Source organism: Poeciliopsis prolifica, unplaced genomic scaffold (assembly GCF_027474105.1).
Source record: "Poeciliopsis prolifica strain line A6 unplaced genomic scaffold, Auburn_PproV2 SCAFFOLD009, whole genome shotgun sequence".
Taxonomy (NCBI): domain Eukaryota; kingdom Metazoa; phylum Chordata; class Actinopteri; order Cyprinodontiformes; family Poeciliidae; genus Poeciliopsis; species Poeciliopsis prolifica.
Genome location: NW_026562384.1, coordinates 4,206,553 through 4,234,319, shown reverse-complemented (window position 1 = coordinate 4,234,319; position 27,767 = coordinate 4,206,553). Strand labels below are relative to the sequence as shown.

Genomic DNA, 27,767 nt, shown 5'->3' with positions numbered 1-27,767 from the left:
GAGAGGTCCACGCTTGTGATCGTTGGATGGAAACATGGGAGCGAATCTGTGTCCAATTACGCCGCAGGGCAAATGTCAATAGATCCAACAGATGTCCCACTTATGCTTATTTCCGATTTTATTTAGCTAAAGCACCTCGAGATGGTGTAATGTATTCAGACTATGCTGCACCGCAAAAAAAAAAAAAAAAAAAACATACACACACACTCACCTTTTTTCACAGTTTAAAATGAACTCACACCAAACTTCTCCTGTTCTAGGTCAGTTAAAATGACTGAAATTATTCCTGTTTGCTAAATGCCACAAGTATCGGTGAAAGAATATGTCAGCAGTGTAACTATTAATTTTCATAATTCATTCATTACAGTTCATCATAAGTTCTAGGCAAGTCAACCAACCCTTGTGACTTCTCTTGGTCACTTGTTAGTCCTGACAAGTCAGAAAAGACAAGAAACAACCACATGAAAATGGCAATTGGAAAGCATCAAGAGAAGTCTAGATGCATCCCAAATCAATGATAATACTAATTAAAAAATTAGATTAATTTGACAAGGATTAGGAAGAAAGTTTGATCCACTAATTACTCATTTCCACAACTTCTTGTTTAAATTTGCTCGATTTATTTAGCTGTCAACCCCGTTATTTCTGTTTGTGTTGTGTCCTGTAGAGCCTGTCTGGCTAGTGGAAAACAGGGCAGGAATAAATCAGTTTGACAGACAGTTAATGCTCGAAACTGTAAATACAGCACCACGCTATAAAAAAAGGAATTTTGGAGAGTATTAAATGTCAGCCACTCTCCTTTTTGTTTAAGTCACGATGAAGCGCATTAGTTTCAGACTGTAACGTCCGTAAATTAGCTCCTTTATTTTGCCGATAAATCCCAACTCTAAATACGAAGCGAGCAGGAAATGCTAAAGCTCGTATATTCATATGCCTTCTATTATGGAGGAGTATATCAACGCTGTCGGAAACAAGTCACAAGACGTGTGGCTGGAGGAGTTTTTCGGCTGGAGCAAAAACTGCAGCTTGCTTCCAGATTTATCTTTCAGCCACGATGCTAACGCTAATGTCAGAGTTATCAGTAAGCTAGCAAACCTGACCTAGCTTTGGCTGTCATGGAGGTTTACATTTAGCCTGTTGTAATAGACCTAAAAGGTACTAGTATGATTTCAAAAGCATTTCATGCCTTAAATACAAACTTTTTTTCTTCTTAATACCAAAGACCAACCAGACCAAATGTTTTTAGAGAGTATTGAACTTACCACTTTCAGGCTAAATGCTATTGTCCTGGATTTTGTTAAATGTTTTATCTTTCATAACTCCATTGGTTTCACAAGTCAAAAACAAACCTGGCAAATATTCCCTGTTTTTACATGATCTATAACCCAATTAATTTTGTCAACAAATAGTAATTTAACTCTTGTATTTATATTTTAAAAAATATTGCAAATGTTTTTTTGTTTGTTTGTTTGTTTACATTTCAAAATAAGCAAGTCTTCTCATTCACACTTTAAAAATGCCCAAAAATTAGAAAAACACCCGAGGTTTTAGCTCAACGCTAACCCTGTTTTTGTGGATTTTTGTGTCTTCGTTGATGCTGTCTGCACTCGGGCCCATAAATCCAACCCCGCTTTGAGCAAGAAACACAGCAACCAGCGCGTAGTGTCTTTACTGGACATTTATTATCGAAGCTACAATGAACACATGACGACACACAAGAAAGCATTTTGCAAAGAACACCTTTAAGAAACGGTAGAAAAGTTCCACAGCATTATGAAATATCCACTTTGAAAAAGTTGTACTTGAACAGTGTTTGGCACTCCAAAAAGCTTCTTTTTTTCTTTTTTTTTTCCACTTTTTTTTTAACATTTTTTTTAATAAAGTTCCCCCTCAGTGTTAACTGGCAAACAAGTCTTTGAGACTTTTCTGTCTGATCATTTTCTACTTGGATCCAAAGTAATTTATTAATTTTTTTTCATAAATATACACTTAAAATCAGCTTTACCGCAGTCACTTGCACTTTAAAGGTGTTCATTTTTAACACACTGAACAATACATAAAACTATTTGTCAAGTTGTTTTTTGTTTTTTTTTCCAAGGTTTTTTCCTTTTTCTAAGACATGAGAACAGCTTTTAAAAATGTGTTTTTTGTTTTTGTTTTTTTTTATATATGCCTTCGGGCGAGATAACTTTTCCTCTTAGCATGCAAGTCACAACTGCGTTATTATTAACTGCCAGTCAGGCAGTTTTTCTCTCTCTCTCTTTTTCTTTCTCTCTCTCTGTCAGGTGCACACAGTCACATTCATTGTGGAAAAAAAGCTAGTTCAAATGTCATACTGCAGCACACAGAAGAAAAGCTTTTTGGGGATGAGAAGTCTGCAAACATGTTTTTCTCACTACGATACTGGCTTTATCTTTCAGTTGACAGTAATCAGTAAGAGCTGAAGAGGTTTTACATGCCCAACTTCGTTGGCTGATGTGCAGGAATGCATGCAAGTGTTGTGATCAGCTCTCCAAGAAACCCCAAAAAAGAGAGAAAAAACCATGTGCTGTGTGTATGTGTGCGTGTGTGTGTGTGTGTGATGCACTGAGCAGGCAGCGAGAAAGAAGAGCAGAGTGGACTTTACTGGATTACAAAACACTGGAAGAATGCGCCATCCCCTCCGTCTGTCAGGGTCCGATTGAAAGGCTCCGTCACCTCGTGAAAACCGCAACGTGTCCCTCGTGCTCCAGATCCGCCCCTCAGGCCGTGTTGTGGAACAGGATGGGCTTGACCATGCCCGAGAGGATCTTAGGCACGTGCACGCTGACGATCTCGGAGATCATCTCCGGGAAGTTGACGCGCATCTGCAGGGACTGAGCTTGGATAAAGAGGTCGTAGGTGAACTGGTGCAACTTTCTCACGACCTAAGACGGTGGAGAGAACGAGGTGGGGGAAAAGAGAGAGAGAGAGAGAGAGGTGGTTAGGACGTACGTGTGCTCGAGGTGGTTAGTGCTGAAAAAGACATCGGACGTTCTATGTTCCACAGATCGGTGGAGAAAGGGGAAAAAAAAAAAAAAAAACGTCTGAACTGCGAGACCTTAATCAGTTCTGCTCTTTTGCCTCTTCTCTGGCCGCTCACCAACTCGTGACACACACAGCAGAGCATTTAAGGGACAAAACTCGCTCTCTGTAGGAGAGATCCAGTCCTCTAGGGGTTGCACTCCGATCAATGATCTCAGGAGTTTGTCTGCTGGCACTTAATTGTTTTCACTCAAGCCACTTCAGGAGGAAAATGGTCGACCTGCTCCCCCTAGTGGCGAAACATTTGTTAGGTTCAAAACGTCAGAGGCACCAGTGGAGCTGCTGATGTATTAATTTGTTAAAATAAAAAGATATCCATCTGAGCGTAAGTGATTTGTAAGCCTTTTTCCCTTGAGTGAAAACGTTTACTTTGTGTAAATAGAAGTCTGTTCTCAGGCGCTCCCCCGGGTCATAACGACAAATACTTGGGCGATAAATTTCCGCAGAAAGAAAGCTCACATTCTGCCTGACATGTCCGCATGATAAACAAGCTCTCAGCCGGTGATTTATTTCAGCTTTTACTGATGGAATTTATCTTGGAGGCAAATGTGCGCAGATGTTTTAAAGAAAGAGAGAGAGAGAGAAACGATGGTGGAGGACGGACGGACAAAAAAAAAAAAACACTAGGCATGGTGACCCCTTTTAATCTGACAACGCATTCTGTGAGTTTTCAGGTTCCCGTCCAGCCATACCTTCCGTCTCAGACTCCTGTGAATGTAAAGGTATGCGGTGTAATTTACGAGTCAAACGTCTGCTGCTAATTTTTCTCGGTCGGTCTGGTCTGCCGGGGGAAAAGTAAGCATTGCTGCGAGGGTGGTTAAGTATCCTGAGCTGACACCGCTAATAAAGACGGCATAGATGGTTTATTGCTCCAGTAGTTCATAACCTGATAGCGCAGATGTTTAAAGACGTCAACCTGAAAGTATTCGTATTCCTTTGAACCTTTTTTTTTCTTGTGCGTGGTATTTCCTTGTATTTGCCCCCCCTTTTTTTTTTTTGTGCTGATGCCCCAATTAAAATCCAGCGCAACCAAATTAAGCCACTAAAGGCTGCAAAAGATTTGAAACATGGGTGGAGTTTCAACCTCCAGAAGGAAAAACTACCCTGAACACAGTTAAATTGGTGTGGGGATGGTTTGGATCAGGGGTTTTTGGGACATTTACAAGCCAAACAGACTGAGGGGCTCCCCCCAGCCCCTCAGTCCAGCTAAATATACTCTACTATTGCAATCTGTTTTCAAGTTTTATGTGTTAAAATTAAAAGAACAAATCCTTTGCAAAAAGTTCTATGTTGTACTTAAATGTATGGAAAAAAGCACATATGTAGACAAAAATAATAGAGATCTTTCTGTTAAAGACAAAAGAACATCCACAAAGGTCACTGAAATAACTTGAAAACTAAAAACGTACCAAAAAAACAACAACAACAAAAAAACTAGAAGCAGCAGACATTGCTTTTGAAATCTGGTTAAACTGAATCATTTATATACAAATAAAACTAAAGAAGCAGACTTAAAAAAAATGTTGGTATTTCTAAAAAAAAAAAAAAAAAAAAGATTGGCATAATTGACCACCTTATGTTAAGCTAAGGCGTGTCCTCTAATTAGCATTACGAGAGAGACTGTCTCTAAGCAGCTTGGCGCTCCTGTGATTACAATTGCGCATATTATTCAGACGTCTAAGGACTGCAGGACTCTGGCCAACCTCCCTGGCCGCGGGAGGAAAATTGATGACAAATTGAAGAGCAGGATAGCAAGAATGGTAACCAAAGAGCCCGGAACAGCCTCCAAAGAAATTAAAGGTGAACTCCAAGGTCAAGGTAACTCAGTGTTAGATCGCCCCATCCATCGTTGCTTTGAGCCAAAGTGGGAGACGACCAAGGCGGAGACCAAAGCGAGAGAGAGAGAGAGAAAAAAAAAGAAAAGCGAGACTGGAATTTTCCACAATGCATAGTGACAAACCACAAAGCTCCTGGGAGAAAGTTCTTTGGACAGAGGAGACAGAACTGGAGCTTTTTGGCACGACAGTTCTATATTCACCGACCCCAGAATGAAGAAAACCAAGAAAAGAACACTGTCCCTACTGTGAAACATTAAGGAGGCTGGGTTATGTTCTGAGGTTGCATCTGGCACAGGGCGTCTCGAGTCTGTGCAGGGTACTATGAAAACTCAAGACCAGGCATTCTGGAGAAAAATGTGCTGCCTCGCGTCACAAAGCTCGGTCTCAGTCGCAGGTCCTGAGTCTTCCAGCAGGGTAATGACCCAAAGCACACAGCTAAAAACACCCAAAAATGGCGAAAAGCAAAACATTGGACGACTCTGAAGTGGCCTTCTATGAGCCCTGGTCTAAATCCTGCTGGAAATCTGTGAAAGGAGCTGAAACATGGAGCATTCAACCCTCAAACGTGAGAGAACTGGAGCAGTTTGCCCAGGAGGAGCGGACCAAAACACCTGTGGAAAGTCACAGCAGTCACACTGACGGTTATAGAAGTCGTTGGACTGCAATGATTGTGGCAAAAGGTCGCGGAAAAAACATAAAGTTACAGGTTTTGTCATTTTTGTCAATGCTTGTTTCAGTAGTTCGTTTTTTCAAGATTTTTTTCAAGTCAGACTTTTAAAAGCAAAGTCTGACTTTCACTTTATTTTACGTGCATCTTTATATTCTACAACTTTCTGAATCTGGTGCGTTTGTCATTTTTTGTTCCTTTTGTGCCACTCTGTATAAATTCAATGCAAATATTCCATAAAAAAATTGACAAATCTTAAACTTTATATTTGCCATATCATTATTTTAAAAAATGCATTATATTTATTTTTGGCCTTTGTTGAAGGTCAAGAAAACCAACTTTGGTTCCAGAGGCATAGCTTGCAGACCCCTGGTTTGATCGAAACCTATTCAAGCGTAGGAATGGCCTATTCAAAGTCCAGACTTGAATTCACTCAAAAATATGCAGCAAGAAATTATTCGTAGATACTCTCCATCAAATGTGACTGAACCTGTGCTAAAGACTTCAGTTTTGAGATGCGCAGAGATTGAGGACAGATAACAGGAGTAAAAGTTGAGAACAAAATATTGATGAAGCAAAATGTACATCACACCTTCTTTTTGTCTCATTTTAAAAAAAAAAGTTGAAAACCATGTGTTTCTTTCCTCCCTTTCCACAATTATGCACTGCTTTGTATTCCTCCATCCACATAAAATCCCAATAAATTACACTGCCTGTCCAAAACACATAAAAAATCCACGTCCTGGATTATGAAAGCTAATAGGCGAAAGCCTCAGACGGGATAATTACTATAGAGATGAGTATCTTTCAGCAGACAACAAGCCATTTTACCCTAAGCGTCGCTTGTTTACTCATTTTAGAGAAGGTTTTTATACAGTGGTAGAAACCGTGGGTAGGTGATGCATTGAACTGGGCGCACTAATCGCAGCGTCCGGGTTGGCTGCCTCGCGTGTTGCCGTCATGTCTGGTCATGCGCCGCTTTGCGAATCGCACGCGCCGCTTCCCAGCCAAACCGGGCGATTCGCGAAGGCGTTCATGCAGAGGAGGTTCTTCTGTGCCCGGATTCGCATGACCCATCTGCAAGAACTCATCGCAGAAGGTCGAGAAAACCTACAATGAGGTTTTCTCATCGTAGAAGCGTCACCTAGCTGGCGCTCGCCTGTAAAAGCCGTGCCGCTCGCGCAAGCTCGATGCGTTACCGCAAAGGTGAGTTAACAAATAGTCACGGGGGTTTGTTTTGATAGCAGCAGTGGGAACAAAGAAAAGTGTGCGGCATGTGCTTTCAAACCTAACACTTGCTCCCTCAATGCATGTTCAGGCACGTGCCTGGCTCTGTGTCGGCGCTTGCAATGCGAAGAAGTTTTAATGTCGATGAACCACAGCAGTCGATCATAGACATCTTTTTCAGCCGGTGGCCCTTGCACACCTTACGTTCGCTTGGACAAACACCAACCAATCACAACCAGCAGAGCAAAATACCACACCAAACAGCAGACATTATTTAATACTTGAATTTTGTACCCTAAGTTCATTTAAATAAGTTCAGATTGTCCATTTTGGCAATTATTTTACTTCTAAACGTGACCAGGGCTGGCCCATGATTTTATGGGGCCTCAAAGCAGAATATAAATTAGGGCCCCCCTGTTAAGAACGTCAGCACCACAAGCAACATTTTAAGATTTAGTGAAATCTGGGAGTGGAGGTTAAGTAACTTCCACCCCTAAAAATCTTACATGTTGGGCTCATGAGTAAATTGGTGTTGTATTAACAGTGAAAGGTTTAATCGGCTGAGCCTAAAAACAATCAGTCAGCAGGTTATTATTTTCTGATACATAAAGGCTCTGAATGTGACCAGCATTACGTAACTTGTTTTAAGACCAAGCTAATAATCATCTATGTTTTTTGTGTTGGTTTTCTTTCAGTCTCGTGGTGTGCTTAAGTATCGTCACCAATGTCTTCCAATAACATATAATTACCTCATCATATTGTTAAATTTCCTGTGAACTTTTGACATTTTTTTTAACACAAAAAAACGTGGTGGGACGCTGACTGACTGCTCCAGGGCCCCTACCACTGGGCTTAGCAAGCTTTCTGCGGGAAACCCAGCCAGCAACTACAAAAAGCGGGGCCAGAGCTGTCCAACACAAACTGGACAGACAATGGGGAACCATCATCTTCGCGGAAGAAATGTGGTTGGGAAAACATATAAAACGATCTGGATCTGCGGTCACTTAGACATTTGGTGAATTCACGTCATTAAAAAAAAAAAAACAGCAGAACTCCCGGCTGCAGACAGAGATTAAAGTAAGAGCATTTCCGCACGCACAATACGAAGGGAACTTAAGGGATTAAGCCTAAACAGCTGTCTACCCTTAAGAAAAGCACTGATCAGTGAGGCAGAGGGAGCTTAAAGACTGGGCTCTGGAGAAATGCAGGAAGGTCATGTGGTCTGATGAGTCCAGATTTATCCTGTTCTGGGGTGAAAAGAGGCAGATGAATTGATGAAGACATCATCCCTAGATTCTACTGTGCAAGTCTGTGGGGAAAGTGCTACGATCTGAGGTTGCTGCAGTCGATCAAGGAACAGGTTCAGCAACATTATGTACCCAAAGATTGTGGTCAGCAGACAACCTAAATATACCGACTGACCAGGATGTTCCAATCAGTGGATTGTTTCCCCCTAACCTGACGGCATTGGCGTATTCCAAGATGGCAAAGGCAAAATTTATGGAGCTCAGATTGTGATTCAAGAAGCATGAAACTTAATTGTCGCCACCAGAGTCCAGAACCTGGGATGTGCTGGAGACTAATCCCACTGTGGTCACATTCTGCCGTCGTTTCTACATGACCTTGGTGAAAGCCAAATGCAAATCTGGATAGAAGTAAATACCGTGACACTGAATGAGCTTACTGAAACAACGCCGCAGCGAATGGGTGCCACGACCCAAGCAAAATATTAGTGTGTCATTTATTTATTTATTTGGGACAGGCAACATGTAAGAGCATTTTTGATGTGACGAAATGTGAAAAATAAATAAATAGACATTAAAAAGTTAGAAAAAAATTGTAATTAATTTGATTTTTGGGGGAAATTAAATATGTCTTGGTTTTTATTTGTATTATTGCATTTTTGGTACGTTGCTCCAATTTTTTTTTTTGTTAAGATTTTTTATTATATTTATCAAACTTTATTTTATTTCTTGTTTAATCACTTATCCGCCTTTGATGCTGCGATTGTTGTGGAGCTGAGGCTGTCGTAAATGCACCATGTAAATAAACTTTCACTTCACTTCAACTAAACAGAGCATTTTTTGAATGCTTGCAGTGACACTCTGCAGCCAGCAGGTGGAGCCAGAGCAGAGGAGACGAGAAGAGCTGAACTGAGCCTTTTCTTGCCAGGGAAGTTATTTCTTTCTCTCTTTTTTTTTTTAATTACATAAACAGAATAAGTGACTCTGTCAATGAAACCCGAACGTGTTCGGTAAAAATAAACCAACACTGTACTGCCGGGAGCCAAATACACTGTTTGTGTTCTGAAATCCAAAGGACTTTCACCTGAAGCCGCCCAAAAATGACTAAATGACACTTACATAACAGATCAGCAACAATTAAGGAGTGAAAGGAAGAAGGGAGGTTGGGGTTGGGGAGGGGTTGGGTTGGGTTACAGAGTCCCATGTATTACCGACTGGAGGTAGTCCAGTAGCTGCGTGAGCTGAAACAGCCTCTGTGTCCGGGTGGTCTCCCCGTGGTGGCTCGCTAAGCGGTCCAGCTCCTTGATGTAGGAGGTCCGCAGTTCGTCAAAGCAGCGCTGGCTCCTCAGGCCCTCCACTGGCACTGTGACCACAAAGCCAGAACACAACAATAACTCTCACAGACTTTATCCCTCCCCATCAATTCTCCGGAGCATGGGCCGCGCTCCGTTCAAGTTGTATTTCACTTCAACGGGGCTGTTTTTTGGAAATGATCCCGGGTGACTCACTGATGCTGAAGAGGACCAGGGCCTTCATGCAGAGGAACTCCTCCTCGGTAACCTCCAGCTTACAGAACCTCTGGGCGAGCAGCTTCATCCTCACACAGTGTTCGTACATGCTGGACACTTGCATACGTTGGCTGGGAGGGAAAAGGGGTGGGGGGAAAACCAAAAAAAAAAAAAACAAACACTGTGTTAGAGGGAGGAGAGAGGAGTGATCGGATACAAGGTGTGACAGAAGCAGAAGTGTGAAGCCAGGAGATGTTCCGGCAGAAACATACAGAGAGGAGGAAGAGGATTAATAGTTGTGGGGACAAGAAAAGAGGAGATCGGAGAAAGCGCGGCAGGGGTGAGAGAAAAATGAGTTAGATGGATAATGGAAAAGGAGAATGACAGATAGGCAGAGAAAAATGAGGGTCAGCAACACGGGCAGGCGTATCCATTAAGCGTGGCGGTCGCGGGCGGCCCTGACGGAGGTCTAATGCGCAGAGAACCAGTGTTTTGCTAATGTAACACAAAAACGGCAGAAAAGTTGAGAAGGCGCACGACTGGCTGCACGCAATCCGAACGCCGCTCACAGCGGTCCCCCAGATTGCGTACGTTAAGCGGCTCGCAAAACGCAGAATACCGATGGAACTCTGTCACAACCCGCCACCTTAAAGTAATTTCTACTGGGATTTGACGCGATAGGCCAACACAAAGTAGTACATGACAATGAAGCAGAGCAAAAATGACTCATCGTTTTTGAAATATTTTGTAAATATCTAATGACTAAATAACAAATCATTTGGGACAGAAACTAAAATTTGCCCTTTTTCTTTTATGCAAAGTAGTTCCGTTTCAGTTGGACTGAACATAAAGTGTCTTTGAACAGCACCTCTCACAGCTTCTCAATCCGATTTAGGTCTGGACTTTGACAGAGCCATTCAAACACTGTGTTTTGGTCTAAAACCCTTTGGTTGTAGCTTTTTCTGAATGCTCAGTGTTGCTCTCCTGCTGGACGGTGAAACTGCCCCCGTCTCCAGTCTTTTCCAGCCTATAGCAGCTTTTCTTCCAATATTGCTCCTCATAGCACGTTGCTGCGACCACCATGTCTCATACTGTGTTCGGGGGAATGTAAAGTTAGTTTTTGCCCCAAGCACAGTTGCCCAAGAAGGTCAATTTTGGACTCGATTGACCAGAGCCAAGGGTTGCGCTGGTCGTTTCTTGTTGTTCGTCATTTAGACTTTCTGTCATATTTTCTGTTTTTTTGAATAACAATTCATTCGGTTTCAAATAATTGCACGATTGCGATTGAATTCTGTTCATTCAGTTGCATTTCATTTTCGTTTGGTTTAATTCATATTCAACGAGTTGAACAGAGAATGCAGATCCCGTCGTGCACCAAGCAAGTGAGCACATTTACTTTTTCCTCCGAAAAAGCCACTGGCTCTGGCCCCAATAAATACATCCAAACAATGAAAATTAAACAACCCCATTTCATTTTAGATCTATATTAGAGTGAACAGAGCAGCTTTCCCCCAGCTCTGGCTTTTGTTTTTCATCTTCTGGCTCCATTTTGGCGCTTGTTGCAAATCATTTGGGACGTGTGATTGACAGGAGCGGAGCAGGGCGCGTACGCATGTAGCTGTCCAGTGCGCTGCACTTGTTGCAGTCTAATCAACTTCTCTGCCTTTCTTCTTTTCTTTCTCCAGTAAAGTGAACTGCCTACTCCTCTGTTTGGAAGAGCCTTCACAATGCAGCATTCTGTTTAGTTTTATCTGGCCTGCATGTACTGTACACTTGCTAAAGGCGCCAAAGAATCCAGACCCGACCTGTCGGCCCAATAATTTGGGGCCGACAAAGCTCGAATTTCGGGTCGGGCTCCGGCTGTAGATCTAAACGCCAGTCTGAGCTCTGCCGCTCCGAAGCGTCCCGCCCATAACTCTGTCAGCTTCTGGTCAGCAAGTTGCATTCAGTTCAGCGTCCATGTCAGAGCTGATACTCGGGAACAATATTTTCTTTTTATTGACTGAATTAGCTGGATGTCCTCTGTGCGCAAAGTAAGCTGAAAACGCATGTCTGCACCGAGTAATCAAGGGTGTTAATCCATCAAAATGAACTTGAGATTTTTCCGCCGTTTCAAAAACAACAACAACAAAAAAAACTGTCAAATACAGAAAATATTCCGTCAACGCGACCCCTGACCCACATGCTACTATCACGGCTTGTGGTGAACATTAATCTGACATCGACTTCCTTCTCCATAAAAGCCAGACTGATGGGACTGCGTGTCAACAGACTGCCTCTGCAGCTCCTCCAAAGTAATCGGAAACAGGCCGCCACCATGTCGCTCAGTGGCAGAGGTGCGCTCCCAATGTACACGGTTGGCTTTTTGAAACTCATGCAAGCCACAAAGCTCCATTTGGCCTCATCTAACAAAAGCACCTACTTCCAGAAGTTTGTTCTCCCCCTACATCACGCGCGTGACAAACTCCAAACGAGACCTTTTGTAGATTCGCTTCAACAATGGCTTTACCACTCCATGAATATGAATGCATTTGTAAGACACTGTGTACATGCATATCACGCATTGAGATTTGTGATAAAAGCGGCAGTAAGTTTTTTTTTGTTGTTGTTGGGTTTTTTTTTGTTGTTTTTTTGGGGAAGTTCAAAGCAAAGACGAAAGACGAAAGTTGAAGTTGAAGACAGGTTTTTGGGTGGAGGCTGGAAGGTTGCGGCGCGTATCAAGGTGAACGAAAGCGAACATCTCAATGAGACGACTGCGTCGGTAAAAGAGAGATTAAATGGAATAAATCATCAGAGGTGATCCCTCTGCGGCCACGCGTATCAGACGCAGAGGAAGTGCTAAGATCAGAACGCGCTTGTTTACCGCCGCGTCTTGGAAAAAGCACGCGTTTTATTGTTTGATTAGTCAGTCTTCCTCTGAAGCACGTATTCCACCGTGGTTCCGCTTCCCAGTGACGGTGACAGGTGGAAAGCTCTCGATATTTCCAACAAACCCCCGCGCCGCTGCGAATATTACAACAGATTACGCCCGCAACAACCGAAACAAACTTTTTTCCTCCCCCCGCCCCCGTTTTCTTAAGACGAAGCAGCAGGCTTGGGAAACTTTAGTCAACTTGCTCAACTTACAACCAAGAACTCCTTCAAGTTTGCACGTCTGGGACGGGAAAAACTTTTCCGCATGACTTACTCGTTGAACACCAGGTCGGGCGCGAAGTAGAGCATGGAGCAGTTGGTGAGCGTGTAGGATCTCCAGCCCAAGGCCAACACCATCACCCCCATCCATGACAACTGGATCACCGACATCTGGTCGTCCACATGCAGGTCACGGAAACCTGTTAGCAAAATGGACATTTTAGAAAATGGGAAAACTATAATAATAGCATGAATAATATCCTGATTAACTCAATCAATAAAATATAGACCATAATAACATCAAAGATCATACTAAAGACCCTGCTGTGCATTTTCATTTCTCTATCGTCTCTTTAAACAAGAACACATCTCCCTCTACTGGCTTATAGTTGAACAGGCTAGCTTGCTCTGCACCAGACTGCTTCAGCGTTAAAGGGATCTGCCTTCTTTTTTTTCCCCCTTTTTTTTAAGTTTGCAAGCTGTTGATCTTTTTACTTGCATCAGACAACTCTAGTGGTTCCTTCATTTGGTCCACGACGCATTTACAAAGATTTGATTTTAAAAACTTCACTATCGTCCGAGTGAAGCATATTTTACGACCGTAAGCTTTTCTTTGGATGGTTGCGCACACAGAAGCTGAGGATCATAAAAATGACAAGCCTTTCTCTGTGAAACTTTTTTTTTTAGGACACACAAAGCATTTCCCAGTCTGAGTCTTCCTGAAATTAATGCAAAAACTGTATAAAAGGCACAAAAAACAAAAATTACAGGCAGCACTGAAGCAGTTATGGGCCACGCCGCGTTGCGGGACAACGTTTTATGTGTACGTGGAAGCAGCGGCGTCGGGTGACGATAATACGCTGAAGAGACACATGTGCAAAATCTGTTTTGGCACAAAGCGCTGCGGTCATGTGACCGGCGCTGTGCCTAGCACTGCAGCAGATTTGCCATTCAGCAGGGGGCCTGTGTGGTGGATTCTGCAGGGAGATCCTTTGCTTTGGACCAGCTGTCTGCATTAGGGTCAGATGTCTGCACCATAAGTACGTGTCAAGCGCGCCAACAGGCACGGAGAGATGAAACCAGGGAGACAAATGTTACTTTTAGGAGCGAGGGCGGGGGAGGGGTCGGCCAACTGTTTTTCAAAATAAAACATTTCCGAGTCCTTTCCCGACGTGTGAAACTCCTGATTAGTGGCCACTAATGTAAGAGAACGCTAGCTTCCTTACGCACATGGGAAATGCTTTACATGTTCCTCTCTCGGTTCATGTTTCACTCTGAAATATTATTAGGGGTGCACCTCCTCCAACCTTCACTTCCTATGTAAATAATCCTCAGCTGTTGGATAAATTATTGCGCAAAGGCAAAATGAGAAAACTGCTTAAAGTTTCACAGAACGCCAGCAGAAAGCGCCGGGGTTTGTTTTTTTTGTTTTTTTTTTGGAACTGGATACGTTCTGAGGTGGGCCGTCAGGCCCATATTTACGCCGCACGAAAATGCCACGAGCGTTATCTGCTGCAGGTGAGATATTAACGGCTTATAACCTTTTATGATAACCTCCTAAAATGAAATCCAACCCTTTCGAGGTCACGCACCGAGCTAAAAGATACTTCGCGATTCTCGTGCCAGCTTTCGAAATATTTTCATAGCCCTATAATCTGATGAGTCACACAAGTAACTGCGTATCTGTGGAGGATTGTCAACAGGTCCGACCAAGTGGTGCAGTTATTTATCACGTATCGAGTCGGGAGACAGCTGCCGCAGGTATTTTCAGCTCGCGGCGCTTTTCACGAATAAACATCTGCCCCCTTCGCCCCGGCTCATACCGGTTTACCTGGTATTGCCTTTGCCCAGCGCACAACGGTCACCAGCTGTCGCTCCCCGAGCTCGTTGAGGCTGGTGAGCAGGGAGGCGGGGCTGTCCGGCTGGGCGGGGTCGTGCCCCGCGTTAACCACGGCGGGCTCGATGGACTGCAGGATGGTGAGCAGGGAGAGGCAGGAGCGCATAGTTGGGGGGATCCCTAAAAGTTGAGGCCCTGCAGGAGTTCACACAGAAACAGGAGCAGAAGAGCGATTTATTTATATATATGTAGATAGAAAAAAAATGGTCACACTCATTGCAAATCTCTTTGATATTTGATCTTGTGAGCCACTAATCCTCCCCACCTTGAGCCCTGGCAGCGGCATTTCCAGGCTCCAAGACAACGTTGTGCTTCCCTTCCCTCTCTCCATGCCCCCAGGCACCAGGCTGCTGTTCTTCCTCTCCCCCTCTCGTCTGTCCGGCTCCCTTCAGCCTACGGCCTACAATCACACCAGGTGGAAGATAAATTGCTAAAACAGGAAGCCCCGCTTACAAGTGAGCTCTTTCTTTTTTGCCAAATCATGTCCCTAAAGAAAACAGCAGCACGTGGTCACTACAAACGAGGCTAAAGTTGTACACAAGCTTCTTGTGATGTCTCCTATCATCGACGCGTCGGCTCGGTTCCTCCAGGCAGGCAGGAAGGACAGAAAAGCTCTTTTTGACCCTCCGTTGAATTGAATTTGTCACGCTAAATTTTAGCAGGAACAGTTCTGCTCCGTTGAATGTTAGGCATTTGACCACACTGACCCGTTCTTTATCCACGTGCACGGCGAATACAGCAGCCCGCTAGAGTGTTCATACCTTTTGAACTTGGGATTTTGCCACACTTAATGCGTTTTATTGGACTTTCATGCGGTAGACCAACAAAAAGTGCTGCGTGTTTCTCAACATCCTTTTTTTGTTTTTTTACAAATAAAGAAAAAAAGAAAAGGAGGGGGGTCGGGGGGGGAAACGCAAAAAGTATGGCATGCATATGTTTTCAGCTCCCTTTGGTCTGACAGGCCTAAATAAAATCTAATGCAGGAAATTGCCTTCACCTAATTCGTAAATCGAGTCCATCTGTGTGTAATGTAATCTCCAGCTGTTCTCTGAAGGCCTTAGAGGTTTGTGAGAGAACACTGGAGAACCGGCAGCAGACAGGTCAGGGAGAACGATGTGGCGTTCGAAGCGAGGCTCAGCTCAGGGAAAACGTTCCCCTAAAAGCGCGGCCGACAGCGGAAGCCTAAAAATAGAAGGCGCGCGCGTCGGGCCGAACGTGGAGAAAACGAATCGGAGGGAAGCGGCGAAAAGGAACCCGGCACGACGATAAGAGGTGCTGCCGAGCTCAGCAGGAAGAAAAGCTGTACGATTAGTGTTCTTAAAATATTTGGAAGAGAAACAATGAGAGAGCCATAAAAGTTGTGTTTGGGGCGTGTCGAAGACATGGCACACCTCACTCTGAAAACTCCACTCCAACTGTGGAAAACGGCGATGGAGTGGCACGATGTTTTGGGGACGCGATTTTAATTGTAGGGACAGAAAAAGCTGGTCGGCGATGAGGGGAAAACAGATGGGAGATAAATACAGTTTGGGCCTTCCTCAGTCTTCCCCCCCCCGTCAGACTGAGGAAGATATTGCACTACAGCTTGTTGTTGTTGTCAGGGTACATTTCTCTCCTTTAGGCTTTAAAGCCTACAAGCGGCGTTTACCTTTCAGGCTCATTCCGGACATGAAGCACCGCTTTAGTCGACACGAGGCGCAGTTTTTCCTCCTCAGCTTGTCGATGGTACAGTCGTTCCGGCTGGCGCACAGGTGGTTCTGCTTTCCTGGAGGAAAAAAAAAAACAAAAAAAAAATCCACATTGCCTCGGCCTTTTACTCATAGCAACGCCACGTGGGTGTTTACTGATAACAAACTGCTCGGCCTTATGATGTCAGGTCGTTGTGCCCTGACGGCATTAGAGAGTAGGTGGGCGTATAAAATTAAATCAGGGGATGCATACTGTGATTTTGATGTGCACTCAGCGATGCCGGAGTGTGTGTGTGTGTGTGTGTGTGTGTGTGTGTGTGTGTGTGTGTGTGTGTGTGTGTGTGTGTGTGTTTGCGTCACTCCCACCTGCAGCAGCCCTCTTGAAGAACACTTTGCAACTGCCGCAGGTGACCGCTCCGTAATGACAACCCGAGGCGTCGTCGCCGCATACTTGACACACTCTCCTGTCTGACAGGAACACGCCTGGGAAAAAGTCCTCGTGCCTGGAGGTGCACACACACACACATGCACGCACACACACACACACACACACAAATAGAGACGATTATGATGGTAAGCCATGGTTCTCAAATGTTTCAGTTTCAAGAATCGCTGAAGATTTCCGTCATGGTTTGGACTGGGGATGTTTAATTGAAATCAACGCGATGCATCGATTCGATCATTTGATCGAATAGTTTTTTTTTTAAGATTCAATTTTTGGAAAATTTGGATTTACTTATTTATTATTAATGCGCTTCTTGGGTTTCCATAATTCAAAGTGGCATCCCAGGGCCGCCATCTTGTGTTTGACAGGCTCTGAGTGTACTTTGAATTCAGGACATTATGACGGACTTGTTTTAGACTTAATTGCGAGAATAAAGTCGGAATGTTACAAACAAACAGGAGTACTACAGCTGAGTTGGAAGAATACAGGAATAAATTCATGGTCTCAGGACAAATAAGTACTACTTTTATGAGAACTCCAACAAGAAAAATAACAAAAAAGCCTGAAATTAGAAATGTTGAGCGCTGTGTGAAGTTATACTTTGGTGTTTGTTTATAGAGACAACACATCACACTTATCAATACTTTACATTTACATCGCTTGAAATCGGATCTGGTCTCAAACAAATCATAGATTTTATTTTGAATCCATACTTCAATTAAGATGCCAGAGACCAGCAGAGGTTTTTTTTCCAGCTCTAGAGTAACATAGCACTGCCACCTTCCACACGTTAGCTGCACACTGCAATCAGCTGGCTGAAAGCAAGCTTCTACTTTTTTTTCTCACGGGCAAGAAAGAAACTACAAACAATCATGATGTGAAGATTAAAGAAAAGCACCACCTCTACAAACGAAACGAGCCTTGCTCAACTTCATTTTTTTTTTCTTCACTTTGGTCAGATTAAAAAGTCCACAAGCCCCAATTCAGCATAATGAATGAATAGAAATCTTAAATCAGATGCCCATTCTATAAACCAGCCAAAGCGAGCCGCCATGAACACCGCCCCTTTCACACTGGCGCCCCGGGCGGCAAGCCACGTTCCTGAAAAGCCGCCACCGACGAGGCCGGTGGATCTCGCTCCTTCGGTGAAGTTTCACAAACACACTAATAACATCCCTGCATTCCTTTCTCTAGCCATAAAATTGTTCCAGGCGTCTCGAGCCGGAGTCAGCCGCTCGCGGAGAAGCGATGAAGAGAGGAAGAGACAGATCAGCCAAGATCTAATGAAACCCTGCACAGGATTACTGAGGCAGACACCAACTTAATTAGCCAGCAGACGGGTACAACCATTATTTCTAGCACTGTTTACACTCCACTCCATGTTGCACAGGTCAGTAAGTGATACCTTTTTCTCTTTTGTTTTGCCACCCACTAACCCAAGGGCACCCTGGGTGGTGGGCCACAGCAGCTATAGCAAACCCTAATGTTGCATTTTTGTTGAAAAAAACGGTAATGCGTAAGTGATCACGCCATGACGGCCAAGTCTGAATGGTTTTCAAAGATGCATAAACAGTGGAGGGAGGAAACAATAAGAGCATTTCAGGGTCCATTTTATTACTTTCAGTCATGATATGCATGAGAAAAAAAAGCATTTAAGGTCAGAGTAAATCAGATATATTTATAGATTAAGGTCAGCGGGATCTGTTCCATGTGGAAAATTGGAGCACCAGCCCTTTAAATCCAATCCAATTACAACTGGTTTCCCTGTCACACAGAGCCGACGACACGAGAAGATGAATTCAAATAAGATACAAATAAAAACTTGTGATTAAAGAATGCCACAGTCCTGGAAATCAGCAACCCGTGACATTTAGACTCTTCCACTCCGAGCACCGAATCAGCAACAGGTGCTGTATCTCTTGTTTATGGCTGCGCTGATACATTAACTCCCTGTCTGGAAGTCGGCTCTCTAGCTGCAGCACAAATAAAAAGGACGTTTCTGGAAAAAAATTTCTTTTTGGGGGGGGGGGGCGAATTGGGTTGAACTTTGCTTCACAACGGCTGTATGTTGAAACTCAGGCTCGGCCAAGGCCAAGAGCAGAAAAGCGCAAAAAAACCCCAAAAAAAAAAAACCCCGGGGGGCGGGCAGAGGTGGGGGCAGTTCTGGTGTAGATACGCAGCTGCTGCTGCTGCTGTTGCTGCTGTTGCTGCTGTTGCTGCTGCTGCTGTTGCTGCTGCTGCTGCGGCGGGACAGGCCATGATTCCACAAAGTAACAATGCGAGTCATGGCCAATAAAGGGGGGCACGGTCACGTTTTTTGTGTTTTTTTGAATCAACACACAATCTAGTGATGCCATGTGGCTTTTCAAAGAAAGGGAAATTGGGTCTGAAATCTGATATCAGGGGGTTTCACCACCACCACGCTTTAAAAGTAAATGCCTGTCAGTAACGTTTCTGTAATGAAGGGTGACCCCCCCCACCACTTCCCCCTTCACCCGCCACCCACCCACCACCAGCAGCCCCCTCCCCCCCACAACATGTTGCTCTTTTGTTTTCCACCAAACGCACAAGGGGTTGACTGATAGCCCGTGAAAATTAAAAGTGGCAGCAGAACTGTATGGAAAACCCTGAACAAGAATTTCATTTGAGACCCCATTTCCAGGTCACGTTTCAATAAAAAAGAAGAAGAAAAAAAAAGAAGTTGTAAATAAACTGCGAAGACAAGCCTGGGTTTGCTATTCGTGCCTGGAGTGCAGCAATTCAACGCTCACTCAGCAGAGTCTGGAATGGGGGGTGGGGGACCAAAAAAAAAATTTCACTTTTTAATTATTGATCAGTTTGGAATTACATGGGATATAAAATGTGAAGACGTGGTCGAGGTCAAATTAAAAACTTGGAATATAGTATTTCTTATTTTCAATAGAATGCATTTGAAAATAAATAAATAATCAAAAGCAACTAAAAATGTTTAAAAAATTGAGATGGTTTTTGGTCTGTGCCAGAAAAAAAATCATATTTTAATAAACAATATTTTATTCATTTATTTATTTTGTGCAAACACACAAAGCTACAAAAACGGGCACTATTTTGTTTTAGTTGTTTTTTATTTATTTATTTTAAAGATGCAGTTATGTTTGATTTATTGGAGGTAGGAGCTTGGATCTGTGAACCCATAACACGGGAGTTATAGGCTCATGAAGCTAATTGTTGTGGTGTTAACAACCAGGAGGAGCACAAGCTGATAAAAATTTAACTAAGCACTAAAAGAACATGTTCGGGAGTGGAGGCCGCGCTGCGTCGTGTACGCAACAGGTTTTCACGAGACGCAAATCGTCAAGCGTCCTAATTTATAGTTTTCATTTGGCAACTTTCCCCCATGATTTATGCGCGGCGGCCATATTGGATCCAAAAGTTTGGTGCTGCCGAGCAACTCTCCCGACACTCCTAGTTGGAATTCTGGCTCAACGGGGGCGGTCTTTGTGACTAAGAACTTGGAAAATTCAAGTACAAAGAGAAAACAACATATATTCTCCGCGAGAGGTCAGGAACTCTTGCGGTCCTCCTGGTGGCCTGGGCGCCCTGAGCAGTTGCTCACTTTGCTTATGGTTCGAGGCGGTTCTGATGGGGGGTGGGTGAGGGTGGGGGGCAAAAAAAAAAAAAAAAAAAAAAAGGTTGTCCCGCTTGGTTCGAAACAAATAAAGAAGGAACTCAGAAGCAGTAGTTTACCTGAAGCCGCGGTCTGTGCAGTGCACCCAAACGGAGGGTTCAGTCTTGATAGTGGAAAAAGCGCTTTGCCCTTGAGGAATCGCGTCTGGGTAACTTTCCACTTGGCCGAACGCCTGCACCGTCGAAACTGGCGCGCCGCCTTTGCCGCCCCGCTCACCTCTCCTGTACCACACACAGTCGCACTCTTGCCTGGGTCCGAAAGAGGTTTGTCCGCAGTATTTGCACAAGAAACTGTGTCCGTCGTACGCGCCCCGATGCGGCTCGGCTCGCTCGCCGTACGCGCGCTCGGTTGCGCACCACACACCTTGGGTCTCCCTGTACAGGTTCGCCTCGGCAGAGTAGGGGGAGTACGGTTTCAAAGATCCAACTTCAGTCACTTGAGGGGTCGTGGGAACCTCCGCTATCGAGTTCATGAACACGCTCGAGTCCTTGCAGACGAATCTGGAGATGACCGAGCCGCGCGTCACAGACTGCGCGCCGTCCATGTCCCCCGAGCTGAACTGATCCACGCAGCTCACCTGCCGCAAACCGTGGCATACCTCCCCAAACTCGTCCACTCCGAGGCTGCTGTCGGCTCGGACCAGCCTGCCTCCCTCCGAGCCCGCGCTCCCAGGCGTGCCCAACTCCGGCGCTCCGCAGGAACTGTTTCCGCCGGCGGCGGCGGGCTCGCAGTCTCCGAAGGCGCTGCTGGGGCACTGGTTCAGACCGCCGAGCGGCGACGACAGCGGGTCCAGCCCCAGAGACACCGACACGGCCCGGCTGAGCTCGAGGGTCGGGCACGCGTACGCGTCGACGGTCTCCATGCGGTCCCGCTCGGTCATCCTCAGGGAGTTTGCCGTCTCGTCTCGCTCGGGCAGCCTGGAGCGAAAGGCCATCTTCGGCTCTCGTCCTTGGAGTTAAAGCAGAGTGCACGGAGAGCAAACAAACCACTTCCCCCCCTCCCCTCCACCCCCCTTCCCGGCGAGAAAACGCCTACTCAGTAAGACTCCACTCATGCGTCTCAGAGGATGGGGAATTCAGATCAGCCGACGACGTCGCTGAAGGGAAGGGACGTCCCGCCGATCCGATCCGCGAATGAAGCGCTGCACAACTTTTTTTTCTTCTTTCTTTCTTTTTTCCCCCCCCCTTCTTCTTCTTCTTCTTCTCTCTCTCTCCCTCTCTCTCTCTCTTTCTCTCTCCCCTGTCTCTTTTCTTTCTTACAAAGAAACCATTTTCAAGAGCGGCGCTTCGGGTTAGGCTGTTTGCACGCTACTAAAATTAACCTCAACTGTAACCGATAGAGACAGCAGTGGGAGGACTTTGAACCTTGATTGGCTACACTGTCAGAGCTGCGAAGTGAACAATAACTCCGCGCCCGCACAGGCGAGCCGTAACGTAACTTATCTGAGTGAGTGAGGGCTCGGGCCCCCTCCCCTCCTCCTGTCCCCCCTTCGCCCGCCCCGTTATATGGCGGGGAGCGAAAAGTAAACAGAATCTCGCGAGAGTAGCGGCGATTAGGCAGTAAATCCACTTAATGTCACTGTCCACACCTAGGAGCGAAGACTGCAGCTGTCAAACTTCAGTTGCACAATCTTGTTTTGTCCACTTTCCCTCCCATCATGATAAATTCCCATTAAGGGCCGGATGGGATATTCGCTGTTCATGACGTCCGTGGTCACAATAAAAAAAAAAAAAAAAAAAAAATCCTTGAACTGTTTTACCTTTTATGACGTTGGTGGATTTTGAGAGAACTTCCCATGATAGCAGAGGCCGACTTGTGAAGGAAAATAATATGTATTGTTCAGATAAGTTCACATTTCAAAGAAGAAGGGGGGATATAGTGACGCCAGACCAAAACTGGACTTTTATACATGTGAAGTGCTGCTCCAAGAAGAAAACCAACAGTGCACGCCTCCACTGTGAAGTTAGACGACGGCAGCATCATGCTGTGGGTCACGCTTGTCCTCCATCGGGGACTGCGTGGACGGCTGAATAAAGAGGGGTTTGGGGAGGGAGAGAAATCTCCAGAAAGACTTGAGAACGGGGTCAGAGTTCACCATTCAGCAGCCGGGGCTGCGACGGAACGGCTGGAGTCAAAGTGTAGTGGGTCACGCGTCAGGACGACCTGGTCAAAGTCCGCCCCCGAATCCAAGCCGAGCTGTCCTTTGGGTGTGAGTGAGACTCGGAATGTCGGATCTGAGCGCCGAAGTCTTTTAGTTGGAGTAGAAACCAGACGCAAACACACAAATCGGAACACGTTGTTCTACAGCAGCAGTGGCTCGTTCAATGGAGACCCGACGTTTTAGAATATTCTTTGGAAACATTTGGAAACCGTGTATCATTTTTCCTTCCTGTAATAAAAGAAAAGAAAAGAAAAAAAAAAAAGAATCGTCTCTAGTTTGTGTTGGTCCCAAAAGAAATAAACTGCAGTTTGTTTTTATACTGTGTGACAACTTGTGTGAATCGAGTTCAAATGATTCGTTATTTACTTTTAAGAAATATTTTGGGGTATAAGATATAAAAAAAAAAAATTAAAAAAAGAAAAAAGGAAGGGAGGGGTGGATTTGGAGGTCAACACAAATGCATGCCACACTTTTCAGATTTTTATTCATGCCACAGTTTAAAAAAAAGATAATAATAAAAAACCCACTCAAGCATTAAACCACAGTGAAATAAAAACCGACACGTATCCAAATTGCACTCTCTCTTTATTCTCTAATTATGACAAGCTTACAAGTGTGAACAATTCACTCATGTTTAAAATAATTATTAACGGTAAACCAAACAAATGTAGCCTAATAATGTACCTTTGTATTTTCATTCATTAGGGGGTGGAGGGAATAAAGACCCAACAGAACTGCTCCAAATCTTTGATTCGTATCCAAACACATTCATTTTTGCAAGACTGGGTAATAAAACTGTAAGTGCAGTGATGAGGAGATGATGCTGGGAACTCGGTGTTATGTGTACATGAATGGCAAAAGTTATAATTGGCGTCTATATGCCTCGTTAGGCACATTGAAGGTGATGCTCGCTCACTCAAATAGAACAGAAAACAGAGTAGTACTATTTGCTTCCGGGGCATTTCTTCCCCCCCCCTCTTTAATTCTCTGAGACAGACAACAAGTGTTGACATGGAATACCTGCAAAGCGGCTCAATATCTTTCCCGATCGGTCCGCGGCGGGGAAATGTTTCACGAGGACGGTGGTTTTAAAGTGGCAGCTGCGTGTGAGCGCGTGTGTAATCGGACTGTCTGGGACATCGGGGTGGAGGGGGGGGGATAAAGGGCGAAAAAGATACAAGTTTCCAACCACTGGGTGGGACTTGAGACATGCTTTTAGGGGGCAGATTGTTATTTTCCCTCCCAAAAAACCCCCAGAAAAACAGGGAGACGCCAAAGAACGCACAGCGTGATAAATTCTTTTTCTGTCACATTCGGTTACATTGAGACGTTTTCCTGGGTAATAATCAGCCTCTACTCGTCTAAAATCTCCACTCCGTCCTCGCCGTCGCTGTCTTACATGGACTCGAACTCGTCAATGCGCTGCTTCGTGTTGCCCTGGCGAATCTGACGCAGGGTCTTGTATTTGTCACGGCCTGCCCTCACGTTCTCAGCGTGGATCAGGTCATTGGGGGTCTTCTTGCTCTCGTCTACGGCTCTGGCCAGCTCGGTGCTCAGGAACTGAAAGCGAAAAGAGGAGAATAGAATCTTTTTTCCTTTTCTCTTTTTTTTTTTTGTGCCTCATTCTGCGAGACTATTCAGCAACCTCGCTCCTCTCTCTGCCACACTCCCCCCCGACCCATCCCCAGCCAAACCCCGGCCCCCTCAGTTCCATCTGACAAAAAAGAAGAAGAAGAAGAAGAAAAAAAACAAAACACATACACAAAAAAAAAAACAACCCCTCGATTGGCGTCATTTATTCAGGTTATTTTTCGTCCAGCCTGCTCTAAAACACCATATGTTGTTCAGACGGCGGACGAGATCCGCGCATTTGATCGAAAACCATAACAATCATGATGTACCATGAGTGCAACGATGTTTAATTATGTAAAGTGCACTTAGTTCTGGTGAAGCACAATTTGGAGGAGCAATTACTCTGCCATATTTACACAAAGAGTCAAAACCCGGGGTAAAAACAGGAAAGAACGAACCAAACTTTCAGAAAAATTTCAAATTTGCTTTTCCAAGTATAAACCGGTTGACACAGAACAGGAAATAAAGAACTTGCCGAAAGGGCAAGAGTAAAACTCTGCAGCCCAGTCAGCGGCTCCCCTTGGATAGATTTGTAATCTTTTCTGTTTATCACAGTGGACAGATGGCTGCTTAAATGAATGTATGCTCAAATAAAATAAAATGCAAAAAAAAAAAAAAAATGCTCATCACGTATTAGCCGTTTCAAAAAGCATCGCCTTCATGTGAATTTTCACATTTAGACACTGAAAACCCCACTTTAATGGATTTTATTAGGGTTATATGTGAATAAACAAAGGCATCATTGTGAAGCGAAAGGGAAAATATACATTTTTTTGCCAATTAGATGCACTTTTCAAGTCTTCCCACAAAGACTCAATTAGATTTCAGCCTGGGGCTTTGACTGGGCTAACCTCGCGGATAAACAGAAGCCGCTTTTCCATCATGCGTATAATTGCGCAAATTGGAATTACCGAAAATAAATTTGCCTATTGAAGACACGTCCATTTCAAAAAGAGTCACGTTTGTGCGCTTGCATGAGGCGATTTCCCCCCCACCGTCTGCATCAAAATTAGCGATATTTATTCAAAACAATACCGTGGAACCACCTTTTTGTTTTGCATCGCACGAGTCGTGTAGTTTTAAGAACAGGAAGTTACTGCTGACTTATTCCGCTAACACGCGTATTCATGCGCGGTTTTAATCGTGTGTCTGACCCCGTCAGTTCAGGAAGACCTTCGCGTCTTTTCTCAGTTTGTAAATTTCGGCGGGGTCGGACGTTCGAAAATTGGGAATGACCCAAATTAAATTTTCCCCACAACTCCCTCACGTCTGAGGCCTTCGCCGGCAGCTCATCTCGACGCGAAACCGCAACGGCGGCTGAATGCAGACGCACACGCCGCACTTTTAAGATGTTTTTCTTTGCAAAAAAAACAACCGCCGCGTTTTGTTTTTCTTCCGCTCCGCAACGATCCGACTGGTTTGTGTTGTTCTATCATACGAAACCCACTAAAAGCAGAGGAAATCTGAGTAAGTTCAAGTGGTTTGAATGTTTTTATTTTTTGGTTATGCCCTATTACAGTTCTGCAGTGCGCTGTTCTTAGATTACTTTTATAAATAGAAAGGGCTCAAGTCTATGTGTTAACAAGTACAAGATTTCTCAGCTCGCCAACAGAGCTAAAGCTGTGTATTTAGAAAGAAGGAGGATTTGTCCCCCTTAATGCAGCCTTGTTTGGCTTGATTATGTTATCTGCTAATAAAAACTGCTCATTCCCCGCCTGCAACATTTGTCTCCCCTTTCAGCAGGAGCGCTTTCCTAATTCGCACAAACGCAGTTCCCAGAAAGTGCATTTCAAAATTAATTTGTTTAATCTCCTAAAAGCTCCATGCGGCTCGGGAACGTTTAACCTGTAGCTGGACCAGGACTCCTGGAAACAGTGGGGCTTTTTGCATGAACAGTGCCCTGGGCGAGCAGGAGCACCTCTTCCTCCTCGCGCGCTGATGTCAGGGGAGCGAGACGAGGCGAGTCGAGGCAGGAGATTTAACAATATATAAATATATATATGTTTTTTTGTTTTTTTTTAAGAACACTGACAATTTTCACTTTTATGTTGCGCAGACACATTAAAAAGGATTCGCGGTAATCATGATAATAAACATTTTTCTGCTCCTTTTCAACACCAGCGTCGGTTTCCTGGAGTCTGAAACGGGTTTTTAACCCCGTGGCCGCCTCGCGCTGCTCGACGGGTCCACGGCGGACGCGGGTGTCCTCACGGCACTCTTTACGGGGAGCTCTGTTCAGAGTTCAGTTATCCAGCTTTGATTAGGCCTAGTTTGAGTTTCTTTTATAAACGTAAAAAAAAAAAAAAAAGAAAAACTGCAAAATGTTCACTATTGCTGAATCAGAAGCTATGAATCAGCGCCGCATTAGTCAGTGGTGGTGAACGCACCTTGTAAAAAACACCCAACGCCCATTGACTTGGTGCGCTAAACAGCAACAGAGACGTCGCTCGGCTCGTAAAAACAGACGGCACCGTACCTGCGACTCCTCCGAACGGAGTGGCGCCCTGGGCGGGGAGCCATTTTTTTTTTTTTTTTTTCCAGAGGTTTCAGGCAAAAACAAAACAAAAAAAACCCAAACAAAGATAGAAAAAAAAAGAGAAAGAAAAAAGCCTCTCACCTTCAGGTTCTTCTGCAGCCTCTGGTTCTTCTGCGCCTCCGTCACCCTCTCCTCTTCGCTGCGGTCGCGCACCATGCCCGGGGCGGTCAGCTCGGCGCTCGCCTCGGCGCTGCTCTCGTCCGTCTCGTCGTGCTCGTGCATGTGGGGGTGAACAGAGTTCTGGATTTGGACACCCATTAGTTTAGTCTTCAGCTCGTCTTTGGTTCGCTCCAAATCAGCTTCTACCATCAAGGCCTGTCAACACACGGTGAGGCGCTGTGGTTGGAGCACTATGATGTTTTTGCGGGTGGCCTGCAGATTTGCTCCAAAAAATATGGGGCTGCTTGAGTTTAAGGAGGATTGTGCCAACGCACGTTTAACTTTGTTTGTGCTGTTCGTTACCTTTTGGATTCCTGCACTGCAAAAAAAAACAACAACAAAAAAACACAAACTCAAGTACTTTTGGCATACTTTCTAGTACATCTGAAATAAAAAGCTTGTTTCAAGTCAAGAATTCCTTAATACTGATAAAAAAAAATATTTACAAGTTCAACTGGCAGATTATTTCACTTATACCAAGACATTCTTCCCATGTTCTGAGTGCTCAAATCTGCCAGTGGAATTAGCACTATTTGACCAATCTGAAGGAATTACATTTTCAAAACAAGCTCATGTATCATGCTGAAAAGCTACTTGCTAGTTTTGTCTTATTTCAAGTGTAGTATCTACACAAAAAAAGGAAAACACTTGGTGAGATTGTTTTTTTTTTTTTTGCAGTGCAGTCGTGATATTTTCGCGTCTCATTTTATTTCCATAATAAGCTGCGGCAGTTTTGCGCAGCAATAAGTCGGCAGTTTCACATGAGGCAATATCTGCCCTCCGATTTGCTTTGCATACGCTTTCTGTGGCCCCTCAATGAAATCTGCATTCGAAACAGAATCCCTTCCCAGATCAAACTCCATCGTCCCGGACTGCCGCTGACAGGACACAATGAAAACATAC

General features: G+C 44.5%; 2 protein-coding genes across 9 annotated transcripts in view; both read right to left on the bottom strand.

Moving 5' to 3' along the window:
- Positions 1 to 1,660: 1,660 nt before the first annotated feature.
- On the bottom strand, positions 1,661 to 21,807 carry LOC129362679 (androgen receptor-like). Its single transcript, XM_055034377.1, has 9 exons — positions 20,436 to 21,807; positions 16,631 to 16,767; positions 16,225 to 16,341; positions 14,842 to 14,976; positions 14,511 to 14,711; positions 12,735 to 12,879; positions 9,548 to 9,678; positions 9,251 to 9,402; positions 1,661 to 2,906 (listed from the first exon to the last, which is right to left on the bottom strand). Exons 1-9 carry the CDS (start codon positions 21,308 to 21,310, stop codon positions 2,742 to 2,744), a joined length of 2,058 nt encoding a protein of 685 aa, XP_054890352.1. The 5' UTR covers positions 21,311 to 21,807; the 3' UTR covers positions 1,661 to 2,741.
- A 1,298-nt stretch (positions 21,808 to 23,105) lies between these two features.
- LOC129362680 (moesin-like) overlaps positions 23,106 to 27,767 on the bottom strand; it is a 39,646-nt gene continuing 34,984 nt past the window's right edge. For 6 of the 8 annotated variants that reach the window (XM_055034382.1, XM_055034383.1, XM_055034381.1 and 3 more), the window contains 2 exons: positions 26,787 to 27,020; positions 23,106 to 24,097 (listed from right to left, as the gene is read on the bottom strand). In XM_055034382.1, coding sequence (XP_054890357.1) covers positions 23,933 to 24,097; positions 26,787 to 27,020 — 399 coding nt within the window. In that variant the 3' untranslated portion in view covers positions 23,106 to 23,932. Of the gene's footprint in view, positions 24,098 to 26,786; positions 27,078 to 27,167; positions 27,184 to 27,767 lie in introns of those variants that run through there. The other 2 variants (XM_055034384.1, XM_055034385.1) reach the window with 2 other exon arrangements.

Excerpts from the sequence above, each read along its gene's own strand:
- LOC129362679 (XM_055034377.1), bottom strand. The coding sequence starts at position 21,310 with ATGGCCTTTCGCTCCAGGCTGCCCGAGCGAGACGAGACGGCAAACTCC. Across the intron at positions 9,403-9,547 it reads CCTGGTCCTCTTCAGCATCA|TGCCAGTGGAGGGCCTGAGG; the intron begins GTGAGTCACCCG and ends TTGTGGTCACAG. Across the intron at positions 2,907-9,250 it reads TACTGGACTACCTCCAGTCG|GTCGTGAGAAAGTTGCACCA; the intron begins GTAATACATGGG and ends CCACCGTCTTAG.